General features: G+C 45.5%; 1 protein-coding gene and 1 pseudogene across 2 annotated transcripts in view; one reads left to right on the plus strand and one right to left on the minus strand.

Annotated features, from left to right (window-relative positions):
- The window catches only part of LOC110336281, a 2,453-nt pseudogene extending 746 nt beyond the window's left edge, over positions 1–1,707 (plus strand).
- Positions 1,708–8,802: 7,095 nt separating this feature from the next.
- LOC110336448 (zinc finger protein 709-like) overlaps positions 8,803–16,709 on the minus strand; it is a 10,307-nt gene continuing 2,400 nt past the window's right edge. Inside the window, exons 1-4 of one of the 2 annotated variants that reach the window (XM_029531909.1) lie at positions 14,287–14,665; positions 13,988–14,114; positions 11,505–11,565; positions 8,807–10,819 (exon numbers count right to left, since the gene is read on the minus strand). In XM_029531909.1, the coding sequence (XP_029387769.1) occupies positions 9,448–10,819; positions 11,505–11,565; positions 13,988–14,114; positions 14,287–14,331 (1,605 nt within the window). In that variant the 5' untranslated portion in view covers positions 14,332–14,665 and the 3' untranslated portion in view covers positions 8,807–9,447. Of the gene's footprint in view, positions 10,820–11,504; positions 11,566–13,987; positions 14,115–14,286; positions 14,666–16,709 lie in introns of those variants that run through there. The other variant, XM_021219012.1, reaches the window with a different exon arrangement.

Genomic DNA, 16,709 nt, shown 5'->3' on the forward strand with positions numbered 1-16,709 from the left:
AAATTAAAAAAATCAAGAAAAACTCAAAGCATTTCAATGGTGCCCAGGTCTCCATCTTGTTGGAATAGGGTAGTGTTGTTGGGGAAAATGCAAACAGGCTTTGAGACCTCCCAGTGTGGAAGCTCGGCCAGTGTGAACGAGACTCACCTCTCGGCTGCCCATGAAGACAGTCTCCTTCTGGCCCATTCAAATCAACATGCAGAATTCTCCTTCTCCATTGCCATGTTGGCCAGTACCCTGCCATGCTTCTCACCATGATGATACTGGCCTGAACCTCTGAACCTGTAAGCCAGCCCCAATTAACTGTTTGTCCTTATAAGAGTTACCTTGGGGGCTGGAGAGATGGCTCAGTGGTTAAGAGCACTGGCTGCTCTTCCAGAAGTCCTGAGTTCAGTTCCCACATGTGAACCACATGGTAGCTCACAACCATCCGTAACAAGATCTGACGCCCTCTTTTGGAGTGTCTGAAGACAGCAACAGTGTACTCAATACATAAAATAAATAAATCTTTAAAAAAAAAAAAATAAAGAGTTACCTTGGTCGTGGTCTCTCTTCACAGCAATGAAACCCTAACTAAGACAAAGAGGAAAGAAGTAAAAACAAGATCCCTACTACAGATGACATGGGTCCTCCATAACAGACCCTAGCTAAACCCTCCTCCACAAAACTCTGAGCTCACAAACATGTTCAGCAAAGTGGCAAAATACAAACTCAACACACAAAACCCAGCACCCTCTCTAAAGACTAACAGCACACAGTCTAAAGAAAATCCATTTACAATATGAACAACAAAAAACCTGACCAAAAGAAGAAAACAAGTCTTCTATAATAAAACCATTAAGACTCCAAAGAAAGAAATGGAGGAAGACATTAGATTTGAAAAGAACCCCCATGCTCATGGATTGCACAAATTAATATTGTCAAGACAGCCATCCTACCAAAAGCAACTACAGACACAATCTAGTATCAATCAAAATGCTGCTTATAATTTGTGTTGTAGGATATAGGGACTCACATTGCTTTAAGGATTTTTTTCCTATATTGTTTTGCTTTGCTATCTGGGGACTACATGCCTAGCCCACACATACTGTCTCCGACATACAGGCTAAAATCTAGTTATCTTCTTAAAAGAAAGAGGTGACTGACTATCCACATTTAATCTGTGAGATGCATGAATCCCGAGGGGACTTGTTGCTCTGATGGTGCACAGGCTCATTTTGCATGGAACTATGTTTAACCTAACCAAAAACAACCAGGAAGCTACATCACCAGCTTGCTAATGCCCTCATCAAGATGGTGAGAACCATGAAAATTCACCACTATCTCAATGAATGCAGTTACATGGGATGAGCCAAAAAGGTGACAATAAAACTTCCTTGTCCCACCAAGCCCTCAAGAGAACACTTTAGCTGGACAGTGGTGGCACACGCCTTTAATCCCAGCAATGGGAGGCAGAGGCAGGTGGATTTCTGAGTTCGAGGCCAGCCTGGTCTACAGAATGAGTTCCAGGACAGCCAGGGCAGAGACACTAAGGGGCAATAATAGCAGACTGTTACACTGTTTTCCATGCTATAGTTACTGGTTCTCAATGGAGAACTAATGCAGATCATGGACTACCACTCGCCATCTATCAAAGGGAGCCGAGTCTGCGAGATGGCTAGATTTGGAAAGCTCATGAGAATCTGCAGTAGCACTGAGGAAATATAGAAAAGCACAGGTCCCAGCCAGGACCCAAAGACTAGATGGCTGGGTGTGAGAGGAGCTACAGCCAGTGGCTGCTGGAGGCTGGAGAGAGGCTATGGGGGTCCTAATGCCTACTCCTCCCCTAAACCTGTTCTTCTCTAAAGACAGAGTTCTCTCCTTTCCCAAGACTCCGTTGCTTCATGCTTATCTGCGTCTGTTTCTGCTTCACCAAGCTCCAACTCCCAGCTTGCTTTTGCTTCTACCTTTCGGTTACCATGACAATAGTCAGGTGCGCTGGTGTTTACCATTAATCCCAGCATTCAGAAGACAAAGGCAGCTAGATCGCTATGCATTTACGGCCTGTCTGGTCTACATAGGAATTACAGGCCAGTCAGAGCCACATACTGAGACCCCATATTTAAAAAGGTGTGTATGGGGGAAGATGGGTAGAGTCACTGGACCCTCATTTGAGAATCCAGAGAGGGGGTACTACCTCTGCAGCTATGGGGAAGCCATCGTCCATATTGTCAAGACTTTCCAGTATGGCAGCTTTGGGGTCACCCATACTGCTATCAGCAATCAGCAATCAGCATTCTCTCACCTATCCTAAGTCCAATAAACCCACTGCTCCCTCAGGGTAAAGTTTGATGACATAGAACTTTAGTTTGTCATTGGAATTTTTTTCTTAAGATTTATTTTGTATTTATGAGTACTCTATCTGCATGCACACCTGCATGCCAGAAGAGGGCATCAGATCACATTATAGATGGCTATGAGCCACCATGTGGTTGCTTTAATAAAGACTGTATAAGAACATTAACATAGCTGAGAGTTTTCTGAATAGTTGGCTTACATAAGACATGAATAAATATTATAAGGTCTGAATAAATTATTTCAGATCTATAAAAATGGATTGGAGAGATGGCTCAGCAGATAAGAGCACTGTCTGCTTTCTTAAGAGAACCAAGTTCAGGTCCCAGCTCACCATTGTCTGTAATACCAGTCCCAGGGGATCTGACAGCCTCACACATCCATGCAAGCAAAATGCCTAGGCACATAAAATAAATACATATTCTTAAAAGAGATATAAAAGATGAGACTTGGAGATGATATATATTAAACTTCCTGAGGCCATAGTTTAGAACACTGATGGTGTTAAATCCATGGAGTACTGACCTGCTCTTAATGACAGTTACAAGCAGTGGCTTAAGAGCACGGACATGTGCCTGAACGAATTTAACAAGTGTTTGAGCTGAGCAGTGACAGAGCACGCCTTTAATTCCCAGCACTTGGGAGGCAGAGGCAGGGGGACCTTTGTGAGTTAGAAGCCTTCCTGTCTACTTAGCAAGTTCCAGGGCAGCCAGGGCTACCCAGGGAAACCCTGGCTTGAAAAACCAAAACCCCAAATAAATAGATAGATTCATAGATAGATGGCAAACACCTTTAAACCCAGTACTTCGGACACAGAGGCAGGTGGAAGTCTGAGAGTTGGAGGTCATCCTGGCTTACAAAGCAGGTTCTAGAACAGCCAGAACTACGTAGCAGACACCCTGTCTCAAAAAAATATAAAATGAAATAAAGGATACTTAAGGCTTTAATTCATTTCTAATATACACAGGAATTTTCTTCAGGGTAAGTCCTTTTGTAATGTCAAAAAGGGGAAAAAAAAAAAACAAAGGCCTTTTTTATTCATTCTTTTATGTTCATTAAATCTATATTCATTAAATTTTCACCCATGAGTTTCCCCATATATTTGAAGGGAATTAGGAAGTCTGAATTTTTTCACAATGTTCACATTCAAACCATTTTTCCTTCAGCATTTTGTTTGCTTTTTGTTTGTTTTTGTTTTCAAAGAAAGTCACCCTCTGCCAACGTCATCAGCTTTTATTTGGGGATTTGTTTTGCCATGTGAATACCTACAGACATAGGAGAGAGACATGGACAAGTGACAGGCTTGTCACCGCCCTCACCTTCATCAAGCTCCCCTCCCCCACTGTTCAGTACACTCTAGGTTACAAGGGGCAATACACACTTTCACTCTCCATGAAGTTTCAAACAACATGAACATTCAAGCAATAGGAGCCGTGAGATAGCACAGAGCCTGAGCTTGGTCCCCGGGACCCAAATGATCTCTGAACACTGAGGTATGCACATACACACAAACACATGCACAAAAAATTAAGATTTTAATGCAAAAGTAAAACATCTACAGGCAGGTAGATGTCTTCAAGTTCTAAGCTAGGCTGATACACATCATGTATTCTATGCCAGCCAGGGCCATGTAACATACTGGGACTCTGTATCAAATAACAAACAAGAATAAACAGCAAGCCGCAGATAGAACTGGTAGGTGGATAGCAAAACACGAGACACTGACAACACCCAGCAGAAGCCTGAAAGCAGCATGGTCACAGAGCAAAGGGGGAGGGAGGGCACGCAGGGGCTAGAGACATGGTTCAGCACTTAGAAGAACTGGCTGCTCTTCCCCAGGACCTGGCTTTGATTCCCAGTATATACATGGCAGCTCACAACCATTTCTAACTCCAGTTCCTGGGAATCCAATACCCTCTTCTGACCTCCCTGGGCACCAGGCACACATGTGGTACACAGACCTACATATAGGCAAAACACCTAAACGTGTACATTTTTATAAAAGTCAGTAAGTAACAAATAATAGCTGGACGGTGGTGGCGCATGCCTTTAAACCCAGCACTTGGGAGGCAGAGGCAGGTGGATTTCTGAGTTCGAGGCCAGCCTGGTCTACAGAGTGAGTTCCAGGACAGCCAGAACTACACAGAGAAACCCTTTCTCAAAAAACCAAAACAAAAAACAAATAACAGATAAATAAGATGGGTGGATAGATGGATGGATAGGTGGATAGACAGAAGGAAGGGAGGGAGGAAGGGTGAGGGAGGGAGGGAGGGAGAAGAGAGGGAGAGAAGGAAGGCAGGGTGGAAGGACAGAAGGACAGATGAAAGAAAGAAACCCAGCAGGAATACACCGGGGAAGCATTGTTGAGGCCAATAAAGAGCATCTGGCTTTTCATTTCCACTGCAATCTTGAAACCATTTGCCTTTTATCTCTTCACAAAGACGCTACCGTGCTTTCTAATACCCATAGCTATTGCTGAACAACTTTCTCCCTGTTACAGGCCAGCCTGCCCCAGGATAGGAAGTAACAGGGAAAACTTGAGATAAACAGGTTTCTGAAAAAAACAAGGAGGGTGTGCTCTCACAGTGTCTGCTCTCAACAAACTCAAGCAACATGACAGCTTGTCAGTATAATGCTCATTACTTTTCTTTTCTTTTCTTTTTTTTTTTTTTTTTTTTTTTTTTTTTTTGTTGTTTTTTTGTTTTTTGTTTTTCAAGACAGGGTTTCTCTGTGTAGCCTTGGCTGTCTGCCAGCCTCTGCCTCCTAAGTGCTGGGATTAAAGGTGTGCGCCACCACGCCCGGCTTAATGCTTATTATAATACAGCTGTATGAACCTTTTCTGAGGTCTGAATGTCTGTTCATCTCAGACAAGGGCACCAAAAACAGACACAAGGAAAGGATTTGACACAAGTGCAGCTTGATGAACCAATTATTTTAATAAGGGTTACTTACAGGAGCATGGGTGAGGGGGTACTGACAAAAAACATGGGAAACTTACGGATAGGTAATCCACGGAAGACAACGTTCCTCCCGCTACCAGCAACAACTACTGGTTCTTATACTCAAAGGAGGGGAGGTCTTGTGACGCCCTCCTGTCTGAGCACCATTAGGCTGGACATGGTGGTGGATGCCTTTAATCTCAGCACTCAGAGACAAATGGATCTCTGGGAGTTCGAGACCAGCTTGGTCTACATAGTGAGTTTCAGGACAGCAAGCGCTACATAGTGAGACTCTCTCAAAAAGCAAAACAAAACAAAAGCTATTCAGGGAGAGAAAAAGGTCTCCTGATCCCTCCTTGGAGTGAGTATCCCTGCCAGTACGTCATCAGGGACGACTCCAGGGCTCCATGCCAATGCCTCCACAAGGACACTAAAGGTCTAGATTTTGTGTGGGCTTCCTGTAGGTCGTCACAGGTACCCAGATGTGAAAAAGATAGGCAACAGCACACTCAGAGGGAGCATTCCAAAACACGCTACCCCTTCCTCCAGGGCGTGCCACCCCTTTCTAGAATGTGCCAAACCTAGAAGGGGATGAGAACTCTCCTCAGTAACTACTGCAAAAAGAAGCTGCTCCGCTCAAAGATGACCCAAACAATAATCTTCAGGCATAAACACAGAACGTGAGACAGTCATTTCATAGAAATATACCCATCAAGCAAAACACTAGGGCCTTAGGACTGTCTAGCTGTGGGTGATGATTGGGTCTTGCACATGTAAATTGACCTGGAGAGCAAGCCTTAAATGCAACCAGAAAGCAGTTGATTACTCTCATCGAGTCATGCGCTACAGTACTGGATCTTACATTTATCTGTGTATTGTGGAGGGAAGGTGCATGTCACAGCATGAGTGAGGGGATCAGAAGACAACTTGCAGGATTTGTTTCTATCATGTAGGTTCTAAGATCTAACTCAAGCTGGAAGCCTTGGCAGCAAGCACCCTCAACAGCTGAGCCATCTCACCAGCCCTAGCAGGCACATCTTGCTTGACACAGTACCATGCAGGGTCCAGAGGAAGAGGTGCCGTGCCACCCAGCAGCCTGCACCTACAGGTCCTATGAATGCTAGCCAGCGAGGACAAGGCTTCCAGCTCAGTCTCAGGTGGGTTTCTCTACCGTCAGCAACCAAAGCATGTGGTGCCTTCAGGAAGTCTTACACGTAGTTCTGGGGATAACTCATAGCACTGGCAATAGTCTGTACTGTTTAGGGGACTTCAGGAGCATCCGTGGCTAGTACCTCCTGGGGAAGTAGTCTACCTCTGACACTGCATCTTAACTAAATAGCCTATCTTTTGAATGTATCTTTCACACGGGGTGCCTTTATCCAAGCTCTTCAATTCATCCTTTTAATGTTTAATGCTAGCCGCAGGCTGTGAAGGAATTCCCCTATTCACCTTGTTTGGAAATTCCCATGTGCCTATCCTGTGCATATTCCTGTCCTGTGCATATTCCTGTCCTTCTGATCATCCTTCAGCTCACCTGGATGCTTTTCTAGATCTGTGGAGCATCACAGGCTAACATTTTATCAGCATGATGCAAACCCTTTTTCTTTTTTACACAGAGGACTGGGGGGAGAAGTGGTCTCAGGATCACTGAAGGCTTGCAAGCCACCACCCCAAACAAATGCCAGCTGAACTCAGCAGTCAGCAGCTAAGGGGACAGCATGAAAAGACTTGAACCGAGTGTCTTCTCAGTGCTGACCTGAGGGCAGAACACAGCTAAGACGCATGCATGGAGCCTGGGTCAGTTCGCAAGCACAGGGGACCAGAGGGAGTGGCCCACGCGTGCAAGCCCAGGATTTGGGAAGAGGAGGCAGGAGGATGAGGACTTTCAAGACCATTGTTGTCTACACAGTGCGTTTAAGAGCAGCCCAGGCTATATAAGAATTTTCCTCAAGAAAACAAAGAATAGCCGGGCATGGTGGTGCACGCCTTTAATCCCAGCACTCGGGAGGCAGAGGCAGGCAGATTTCTAAGTTTGAGGCCAGCCTGGTCTACAGAGTGAGTTCTAGGATAGCCAGGGCTACACAGAGAAACCCTGTCTCGAAAAAAAAAAAAAAAAAAGAAGAAGAAGAAAACAAAGAATAAATTCCAGTCAGTGTGAACACAATAGAGAAGACGGGAGTTTGCAGTTTATCCTGCACCTGATCTGTCATTCCCCATGAGCCATCTTGCAACCTCCCCCTGAGAGTGGCTTGGGCCTATGGACCTCCTCACCCCTGGCTGGGCTACTGGGGAAGGAGCTGGCTCCTGTGCTCCAGTGGGTGTAGGGCCAAGGGGAAACCCAGACATGCTCACCTGCTGTATCCCATGGACTGGCAGGGTCTGACAGTCTCTGGACTCAAGCTGTAGCACACTGCTGCCTCTTCAGTGGATGCCCCTGGCTGCTGAGAGGTCTCTGGGCTGAACAAACAATCTATACCCAAACATCCTTTCCTGCAGGAGAATTCACCGCTTACTCTGTGGGAAACGCCCAGGGAAAGCTCAGACGGTTTAGCTGCACTGCTTCCTCATATCTTCCTTTACTGGTGTTTTCTCAAGCCTTCCAGCCCTCCAGAGGCAGGACAGTTGCTGATCATCTTAGCTCCTCCGCTGGGCTACGATTTAGGCCTCCATCCCCAGGTATGACTGACATTTCCCCCCCTCTGCAGCAGAGGTCAGGACTACGGGGTGAACTGAGCTCTTCTGCTCACTCCCTTTGATAAAGTGTCCTCACTCCCACCCTGCAGGATTTTACACAAGAGCCTCAAGTCTTAGGGTCCCAGTGGGACTACTGAGCAGACAGAACTTCTGCTTCCCTACGCCATTCCAGCTGTAAGAAACTGGGAGCCAGCAGCTGCATCCCATCCACGCCCATCCTCCCTCCCTCCCACTTGCCCTCCTCTTACTTTTCCTGCCAGTTCAGAGGCCAACACAGTGCATCTTTTCCTCAATGTAATTCTTCCATTAGAGGGGAAGTTCATGTTGGCAGACAGCTAAGCCCTATTGGCATGTCTTATTACCCAAAGCAAGGGCCGTGCACCTGAGGCCTACTTAATCTGTTTGCCTGTGCTAATTACCTGTAATACACTCTTTAACCTGACAGCTGTGTGTGCACATCCATCCACTCATGTGGCAAACTCCTCTGTCACAGAAGTGCCACTCCATACTACAAAGGAGCTGCAAGGTACAGACCATGCAACTGGTACTGCAACGTGAAGGCTCATAGTTCCATGGCACACTGCAAAGGACAGACGTTTTGGAGGACGTAACTCGGCAGCTGCTGCGCCCACAGAAAGCTTCCCTTCAAAGGCCACGTCTCATCACCCACACAGAGGCCAGGCCCACGCTCCTTTCAAACTCGACTCTGGTTCCACTGTGCCTCACATTCAGACGCCAAGTGCTGTGTGAACATTTTCTGGCCACATGTGAACAAATGTCTATTCACCCTGGACAGGGCACCAAGGCTAAAAGCAAAGAAATGATTCCACCCAAGTGCAGCCTGGGGAGCCACTGACTTTAATTGGGCTTATTGAGCATGGGCAACTTACAGATAGCTGCACTATTGACAGAAAGGTCTATTTACTGACAACCAAAACTTAAACCATTTTTCTCTGTATAGGCTCTGTCCCACCATTAGTATTTGTACATCTCTGAAAGGAGCTGAGCTTGAAGGTATTACAACTTTGTTGCCACTCACAGACATTGTTTCCAACAGAAGTTGTTCATGTAATCTATGGGAGCAATGACCCCTAAACAGCAAGGGTTTTTTCCTCCAGTAAGATGTCCTTCATGACACCAAAGGGACCTGCAACTCTGGAAGGCTGCAGCTGCTGACAGTCACAGCATTTTGCACCTTAAGTGTTTCAGGTTTGAAGCAAACAGGGGTAAAGGACTAACCATACTGCTCCCATTCATAAGGCATTCCCAACATGAATTCACTTCCTTCCGTGAAAGGCAGCTTGCCACACGCTGCTTACATTTGTAGATACTGTGCCCGGCATGCATTCGTTTGTGCCTCTGCCGTCTAAACCATACCATTTATGTGGAGAAGGCTTATCCTGTGACAGCTTCTGTTCTTACATGTGCTTTCACTGGATAAGAATAAACACTCTAGCACTGTTCACATTCATAGTGTTTCTCACCAGTATGAGTTGTCTGATGTATTTGGAGGAAACAAGGGTAAAGGAATTAGATACTGCTGACACTCATAGGGGTTTTCCACAGCATGAATAGATTTATGTCTCTGAAAGGAACTGTGACGGCTAAAGGCTTTCCCACATTGTTTGCATTCGTAAGGTTTTTCTCCTGTGTGCGTGCGTTCATGTAATCGAAGGTAACTGTACCGTATAAAGGCTTTATCACATTGTTTACATTCATAGGGTTTCTCTCCACTATGATTTCTTCCATGCAATCGAAGAGAAGAGTGATGCCTGAAGGCTTTCCCACATTCTTTACATTTGTAAGGTTTCTCTCCAGTGTGAGTTATCTCATGTAACCGAAGGGAAGTGTGACGAGTGAAGGCTTTCCCACACTGCTGGCATCCATAGGGCTTCTCTCCTGTGTGAGTTCTTTCGTGCAGCCGAAGGGAAGAATGATGTCTAAAGGCTGTACCGCATTGCTTACACTCATAGGGCTTTTCACCAGTGTGAGTTCGTTCATGCATTTGAAGTAAAGAGGGATAAAGGAAGGACTTACCACACTCCTTACATTTATATGGCCTTTCACTCGTGTGAGTTCGTTCATGCATTTGAAGTAAAGAGGGATAAATGAAGAGCCTACTACACTGCTTACATTCATAGAATGTTTCTCCACCATGAATAATTTTATGTCTATGATAGGAAGTTTGACATCTGAAGGCTTTCCCACATTGCTTACATTCATAGGGTTTCTCTCCGGTATGAGTCCTCTCATGTAATCGAAGGTAACTGTGACATGTGAAGGCTTTCCCACACTGCTGACATTCATAGGGTTTTTCACCAGTATGAATTCTTTCGTGTAACTGAAGGGCACTGTGACATCTAAAGGCTTTCTCACACTGCTGACATTTATAGGGTCTCTCTCCTGTGTGAATCCTCTCATGCCTTTGAAGTGACGTGGAAGAACTCAGAGCTTTCCCACACTGCTGACATTTATAGGGCCTCTCTCCTGTGTGAATCCTCTCATGCCTTTGAAGGGAACTGGAAGAACTCAGAGCTTTCCCACACTGGTTACACGAATAACATTTTCTTACAGTGTCAGTTCCTCCATGTGTATAAAATGAACTGTGATAACCAGAAGCCTTTCCACATTCCTTGTAGTCATAAAAGTTTTGTCCACTGTGGGGTTGGTGATATATTCCAAATGTACTTGGAAAACCAAAGGATTTTAAACATACCTCACATTCACAAGGTCCATTCACAGTGTGCGTTCCCACGCATCCTTGAGTACTTGTGAGAGAACTAGAATCATATGGCTTGTTTCCATATCCCTCCTGCTCATCCAGTAAGTATTCAGAATCAGATATGATATGCCTATTAAAGGATGAATGAGATGTAAAAACCTTCTCACAAACACTATATTCATAGAGCTTAATTTTAGTAGAAAACTTGCTGCTTCTATTGAGGTTTGGCATAGTGCTGAAGTTTGTGTGGCCCTGACTACCTTCACCCTAAGACCACACCCTCATAGTCTAGAATATGCAACTTCTATAAATAAATTTAAAAAAAAATGACAAGCTTGCTGGTACATGTCTTTGATGCCAGTACTCAAGAGGCAAAGGCAGGTGGATATTTGTGAACCAGAGGCCAGCCTGGTCCAGAGTTACATGGTGAGACCCTTTCTCAAAAACAAATACAACCAAATTAGATTCTACTGACTGCTTATTATCAAGGTATAGGTCAGACACTGCTCTCAAGATGAGGTCAGGTGTACACTCTCTGCCACATCTGAATGGTGTGAAGCTACATGGATCGGTATTTCTACAATATGCCTCCCCAGAGCAATAATCCAACACTGTTAAACTTCATACTTTAACACTGGGTCCAAGTGAAGTGTGCTGCAAACACCGAACAGCATTCTTAACACTCAAGCACATAGTTTTGCTGACAAGTTTCTAAAGATGAATAAACTTAAAGTTCTTTTGCTCATTGTTAAATTTATATGGCACATTAAGGTTTCTACAAGAGACAGTTGCTTCCACTTATACATGAAAATTACCTTTGAATTCTTCCAAAAGTTTTGCAGTCATCTTCAACATTCTGTTCTTCCCATATATACCCTAAAAAGCAGTCCCAAAATTTATGATAAATTATTAGAAATTAATAAAAATAGAACTGGATGTGGAGGCATATGCTGTGAACCGCAGCACTCAAGACAGAGGCAAGTGGTGTCAGCTGGTTTACACACTGAGACCCCAGCTAGAAAAAAACAAGTCAGAAGTTCCTGAAAACCAGGAGGGGGTTAAGAGCACTTCTGTTCTCAAATAAATATAACTTTGGTTCCCACTTCTCACACTGGGCAGCTCACAACCACCTGAAGCTCCAGCTCCAGAGGCACCTGAGGCCTCTGCCCTCTGCCCTCATTTACACACACACCCCACACTGCCACACTGCCCTCTCATACACACATGTCCCACACTGCCACGCTGCCCTCTGCCCTCATTTACACTCACACCCCACACTGCCACGCTGCCCTCTCATACACACACACCCCACACTGCCACACTGCCCTCTCATACACACACACCCCACACTGCCACACTGCCCTCTCATACACACACACCCCACACTGCCACACTGCCCTCATTTACACTCACGCCCCACACTGCCCTCTGCCCTCATTTACACAGACACCCCACACTGCCACGCTGCCCTCATTTACACTCACGCCCCACACTGCCACCTCATACACACACACCCCACGCTGCCCTCTGCCCTCATTTACACTCACGCCCCACACTGCCCTCTGCCCTCTCATACACACACACCCCACACTGCCACACTGCCCTCTCATACACACACATGCCCCACACTGCCACACTGCCCTCATTTACACTCACGCCCCACGCTGCCACACTGCCCTCTCATACACACACACCCCACACTGCCACGCTGCCCTCTCATACACACACACACACACACACACACACACACGCTGCCCTCTCATACACACACATGCCCCACACTGCCACGCTACCCTCTCATACACACACATGCCCCACACTGCCACGCTGCCCTCTTATACACACATGCGCCCCACACTGCCACGCTGCCCTCTCATACACACACACCCCACACTTCCATGCTGCCCTCTCATACACACACACACGCCCCACACTGCCACGCTGCTCTCTCATACACACACACACGCCCCACACACTGCCACGCTGCCCTCCACAGCACCTGCACTCATATACATTTACATGCTCCAAACCACACAGCATTAGTCACGGCACCTGCGCTCATACACACACATGCCCCAAGCCTGCCCCTATACACACAGATAATTTAAAATAAATCATTTCTTTTTTAAAATAACTAAATAACTAAATAAATATTTATTATCTGTAAGTACACTGTAGCTGTCTTCAGACACTCCAGAAGAGGGCATCAGATCTTGTTATGGATGGTTGTAAGCCACCATGTGGTTGCTGGGATTTGAACTCAGGACCTTCAGAAGAGCAGTCGGTGCTCTTAACCACTGAGCCATGTCTCCAGCCTAAATAAATCGTTTCTTAAAGGAAGAAAGGGTCTGGAGATATGGCTCAGGGGTTAAGAATATTTACTGTTCTTGTAGAGAACCTAGGTTTGGTTTCTAACACTTGCATGGCAATAAAAGCTACCTAGAAGTCTAGTTCAAGACAACCTGATGCCCTATTCTGGCTTCTGAGGCTCCTACATACATACGGTGCACATACACTCACAAAGATGCACACACAAATAATAACATTACTTTTTAATTTATGAGATGGCTCAGCAATTAAGAGCACCAACTGCTCTTCCAGAGGTCCCAAGTTCAATTCCTAGCAACCACACGGTGGCTCACAACCATCTGTAATGGGATCAGATGCCTTCTTCTGGAGTGTCTGAAGAGAGCAATGGTGTACTCATATACATAAAATAAATAAATAGATCTTAAAATAAAATAATATAAAAGCACTGGGGGCTGGAGACATGGCTCAGCGGTTAAAAGCACTGACTGCTCTTCCAGAGGTCCTGAGTTTAATTCCTAGCTACCACATGGTGGCTCACAACCATCTGTAATGGGATCTGATGCCCTCTTCTGGGGTGTCTGAAGACAGCTACAGTGTCATATAAATAAATAAGCCTTTAAAAAAAAAAAAAAAAATCACTGAAAAATAGTTTCTAGTCTCAATATACATTGTAATCATGTCATTTTTTCTTAAAACATAAGCCTTGTAAAAGCAGGGATTTCCAGTGTGTGTGTGTGGGTGGGTGGGTGGTATGGTGGTGCACATGCCACAGAGCACACATAGATGAGAGGACAACTGTGGGGGCTCTCCTCTCCTATGCCATGGTTCCAGCAGGCCTGCAGAGTGAGTGCCTTTGACGTGGTGAGCCATCTCCCCTCCGCTATGATGTCACATATTCACCAGATCCTTCCCTTTCTACACCCAAATTACAGAAGCCCATTCCTAACAGGAAAACTAAATAACCAAGGGAAAGGAAGAAGAGCCTTACCTATGGCAGCGAGGCTCCTGCAGGTCTCCAGCATCACATCTCTGTACAGACTCTTCTGGGAAGAATCCAGCAAAGCCCACTCATCCTGCGTGAAGTGCACAGCCACGTCCTCAAAGCTCACCAAATCCTAAAACATCCCAAACGTGTGTATAAAACAACTGCCAGGACAGCAAAGGGATGCTCATTTGATAAGATATTCACATGTGTCTACAGTTTCCACACGTGTGTTCCATGAGAGACACACTAATGCAAACATGACTGAACAGAAACAGCATAGGATGTAAAAACACTCCTCTCACCGAGTGCCCTGGGGAGGAGGAGGCACAGCTCCACCCAGTTCTCATTCTTGTCCTAGACAGTATGGACACCTGTACACAAAACAGAGTTGTCTGTCCTTACACGTCTGTGCACAGAGTTTAGCTTTGCTGGGTGGAGAGAACAAGATAACGGGAAGCGCTCATGAGTGAAGAATGTCAGTCCATAATGACAGTTATGGATTTGTCTGTTACAAGCTCAGACAGCAGACAATGTGTGTAGTGAGCTCCCTGACGAGCACTACTTCACGATGCTGTCACTACTTGAGTGGGGAGCTGAGCCACAGGCTTCCCACATCTATGTCTGGCTGCACTACTGCATGAGTGGTGTCAAAGCCAGGCAGTCAGGAGTTGATCATGAAGCCTGGAAGGATCAGACCCACCCACCACGATTTAAATCCACTGCTGCTGCCCTGTGAGCCCCAAGAAAGCCACGTGAAGAGCCAGCTTCATAAGGACAGATGGAAAGACATCTGGGAAAGATTAAATAAGGTTACACTTTATATAGCAAACAAATAAAAAATTATTTACCTGAGCATGGCAGCCCCAGACTTTGATCTCAGTGTTCAGCAGACAAAGGCAAGTGGATCTCAGAGTGTGAGGCCACCCAAGTATAACATAGGGAGTTCTAGGCCAATCAGGACTACAAAGTGAGACCTTGTCTCACTACAAAGGGTGTGTGTGTGTGTGTGTGTGTGTGTGTGTGTGTGTGTGTGTGTGTGTGTGTGTGTAGCGAGGGGTATACACATTCCTTTACGGGGGCAGGGGGTGTGATATGGAATTCAGAGGACAACCCTCCGTGTCTGGGTCTGAGGAGAACACAGGATATTCGACTTAGCAGCAGCAGGCACCTACTCCCTAAGCCACCTCACTATCCCTGAACATAGTACTTGGGTTTTAATTGAGCAATGCTGCCACGTGGCAGAATTAAGAGAAAGATGGTCTTCTCTCTAGAATACACTCAACGGAGCCGTTGTAGCTGCTCTCAGGAAGAAACAGAAGGATGACCTGATGTCAGCGATCCCGGGCAGACCCTGCCAAACCGTGAGATGTCCATCTTGGGAGGGACGGGAGGCTGGCAGAAGTGCAGTGCCGGCCTTCTCTGTGAGAGTGTCCTTCTAAATTGACTAAGAGTAACAGCTCCCAGCGACCACAGCAAGCTGAAGCTCTAGAGGTCCTGACACCCTCTGACTTCCTTACACACACACACACACACACACACACACACACACACACGAACAGTAACGAACAAAAGTGCTAACTGAAACTGAGAAAACTGAGCTAAACCATATGCTTGAATGTACAGAAGCCTGGATTCACACCCCAGTGCCCTAAAAAAATATGATTCTGCCAGTAACTGGAAATATATATGGCAGGAAAAGGTGGAGAGATGGCTCAGAAGAGCACTTGCTGCTCTTGCAAGACCCAGTTTGCATTCTGGGACCCACATGACAGCCTACAATCAACAGTAACTTGTTTCGTGAGATCCAGTGTGCCCTTCTGGTCTCCACAGGCACCAGCTACGGACACAGTGCACTTACAGTGCTCTTGTATGGAGGCAAAACACTCATGCACATAAAATAAATCTTTTAAAAATGATCGGATTGAGGGCCAGGAATGGTGGAACATGCTTTTGATCCTAGCACTCTGAAGACACGAACAGGCAGATCTCTGTGAGTTCAAGGTCAGACTGGTCTACAGAGTTCCAGGACAGCCAGTGCTACACAGTAGGAGAATGGATGAGCAGAACATGCTGTCAGGGACCTTTAATCCTAGCACTACCAAGGCAAAGACCGACAGATCTCTGAGTTTGAGGCTAGCCTCGTCTACATAGCAAGTTCTTGGCCACCCAAAGCTACATAGCAAGACTTCGTCTCAAAAAAAAAAAAAAAAAAAAACAGAACATAAAAAAGGGGGGAAGGGATGTTTTGTTTGGTTTTAAGACACGGTTTCTCTGTGTAGCTCTGACTGTCTTAGAACTAGATCTATAGACCAGGCTAGCCTCAAGCCCAGAGATTTGTCTTCCTTTACTAGAAGCAGGAATAAAAGCATGCACCACCATGGTGGGGCTTGGAATGGGTTTCTTTTCTTTCCCTCTCTCTCCCACTCTTTCTCTCATACACATACACATACACACACACACACACACACACACACACACACACACACAGAGCAAGAAAAGGAATTAAGAGTGCTATTAGCATTGAAAAGAAAAAAATAAACTGTTTCCTCAAAATAAATTCCAAGAATCAACAAAACTCATTAAACCAACAAGATTATAACCAGTAACTCTTAACACATTATCAAAATATTTTTTTTTAAAGATTTATTTATTTATTATATGTAAGTACACTGTAGCTGTCTTCAGACACTCCAGAAGAGGGCGTCAGATCTTGTTACGGATGGTT

This window comes from Mus pahari, chromosome 19 (genome assembly GCF_900095145.1).
Source record: "Mus pahari chromosome 19, PAHARI_EIJ_v1.1, whole genome shotgun sequence".
Classification (NCBI taxonomy): domain Eukaryota; kingdom Metazoa; phylum Chordata; class Mammalia; order Rodentia; family Muridae; genus Mus; species Mus pahari.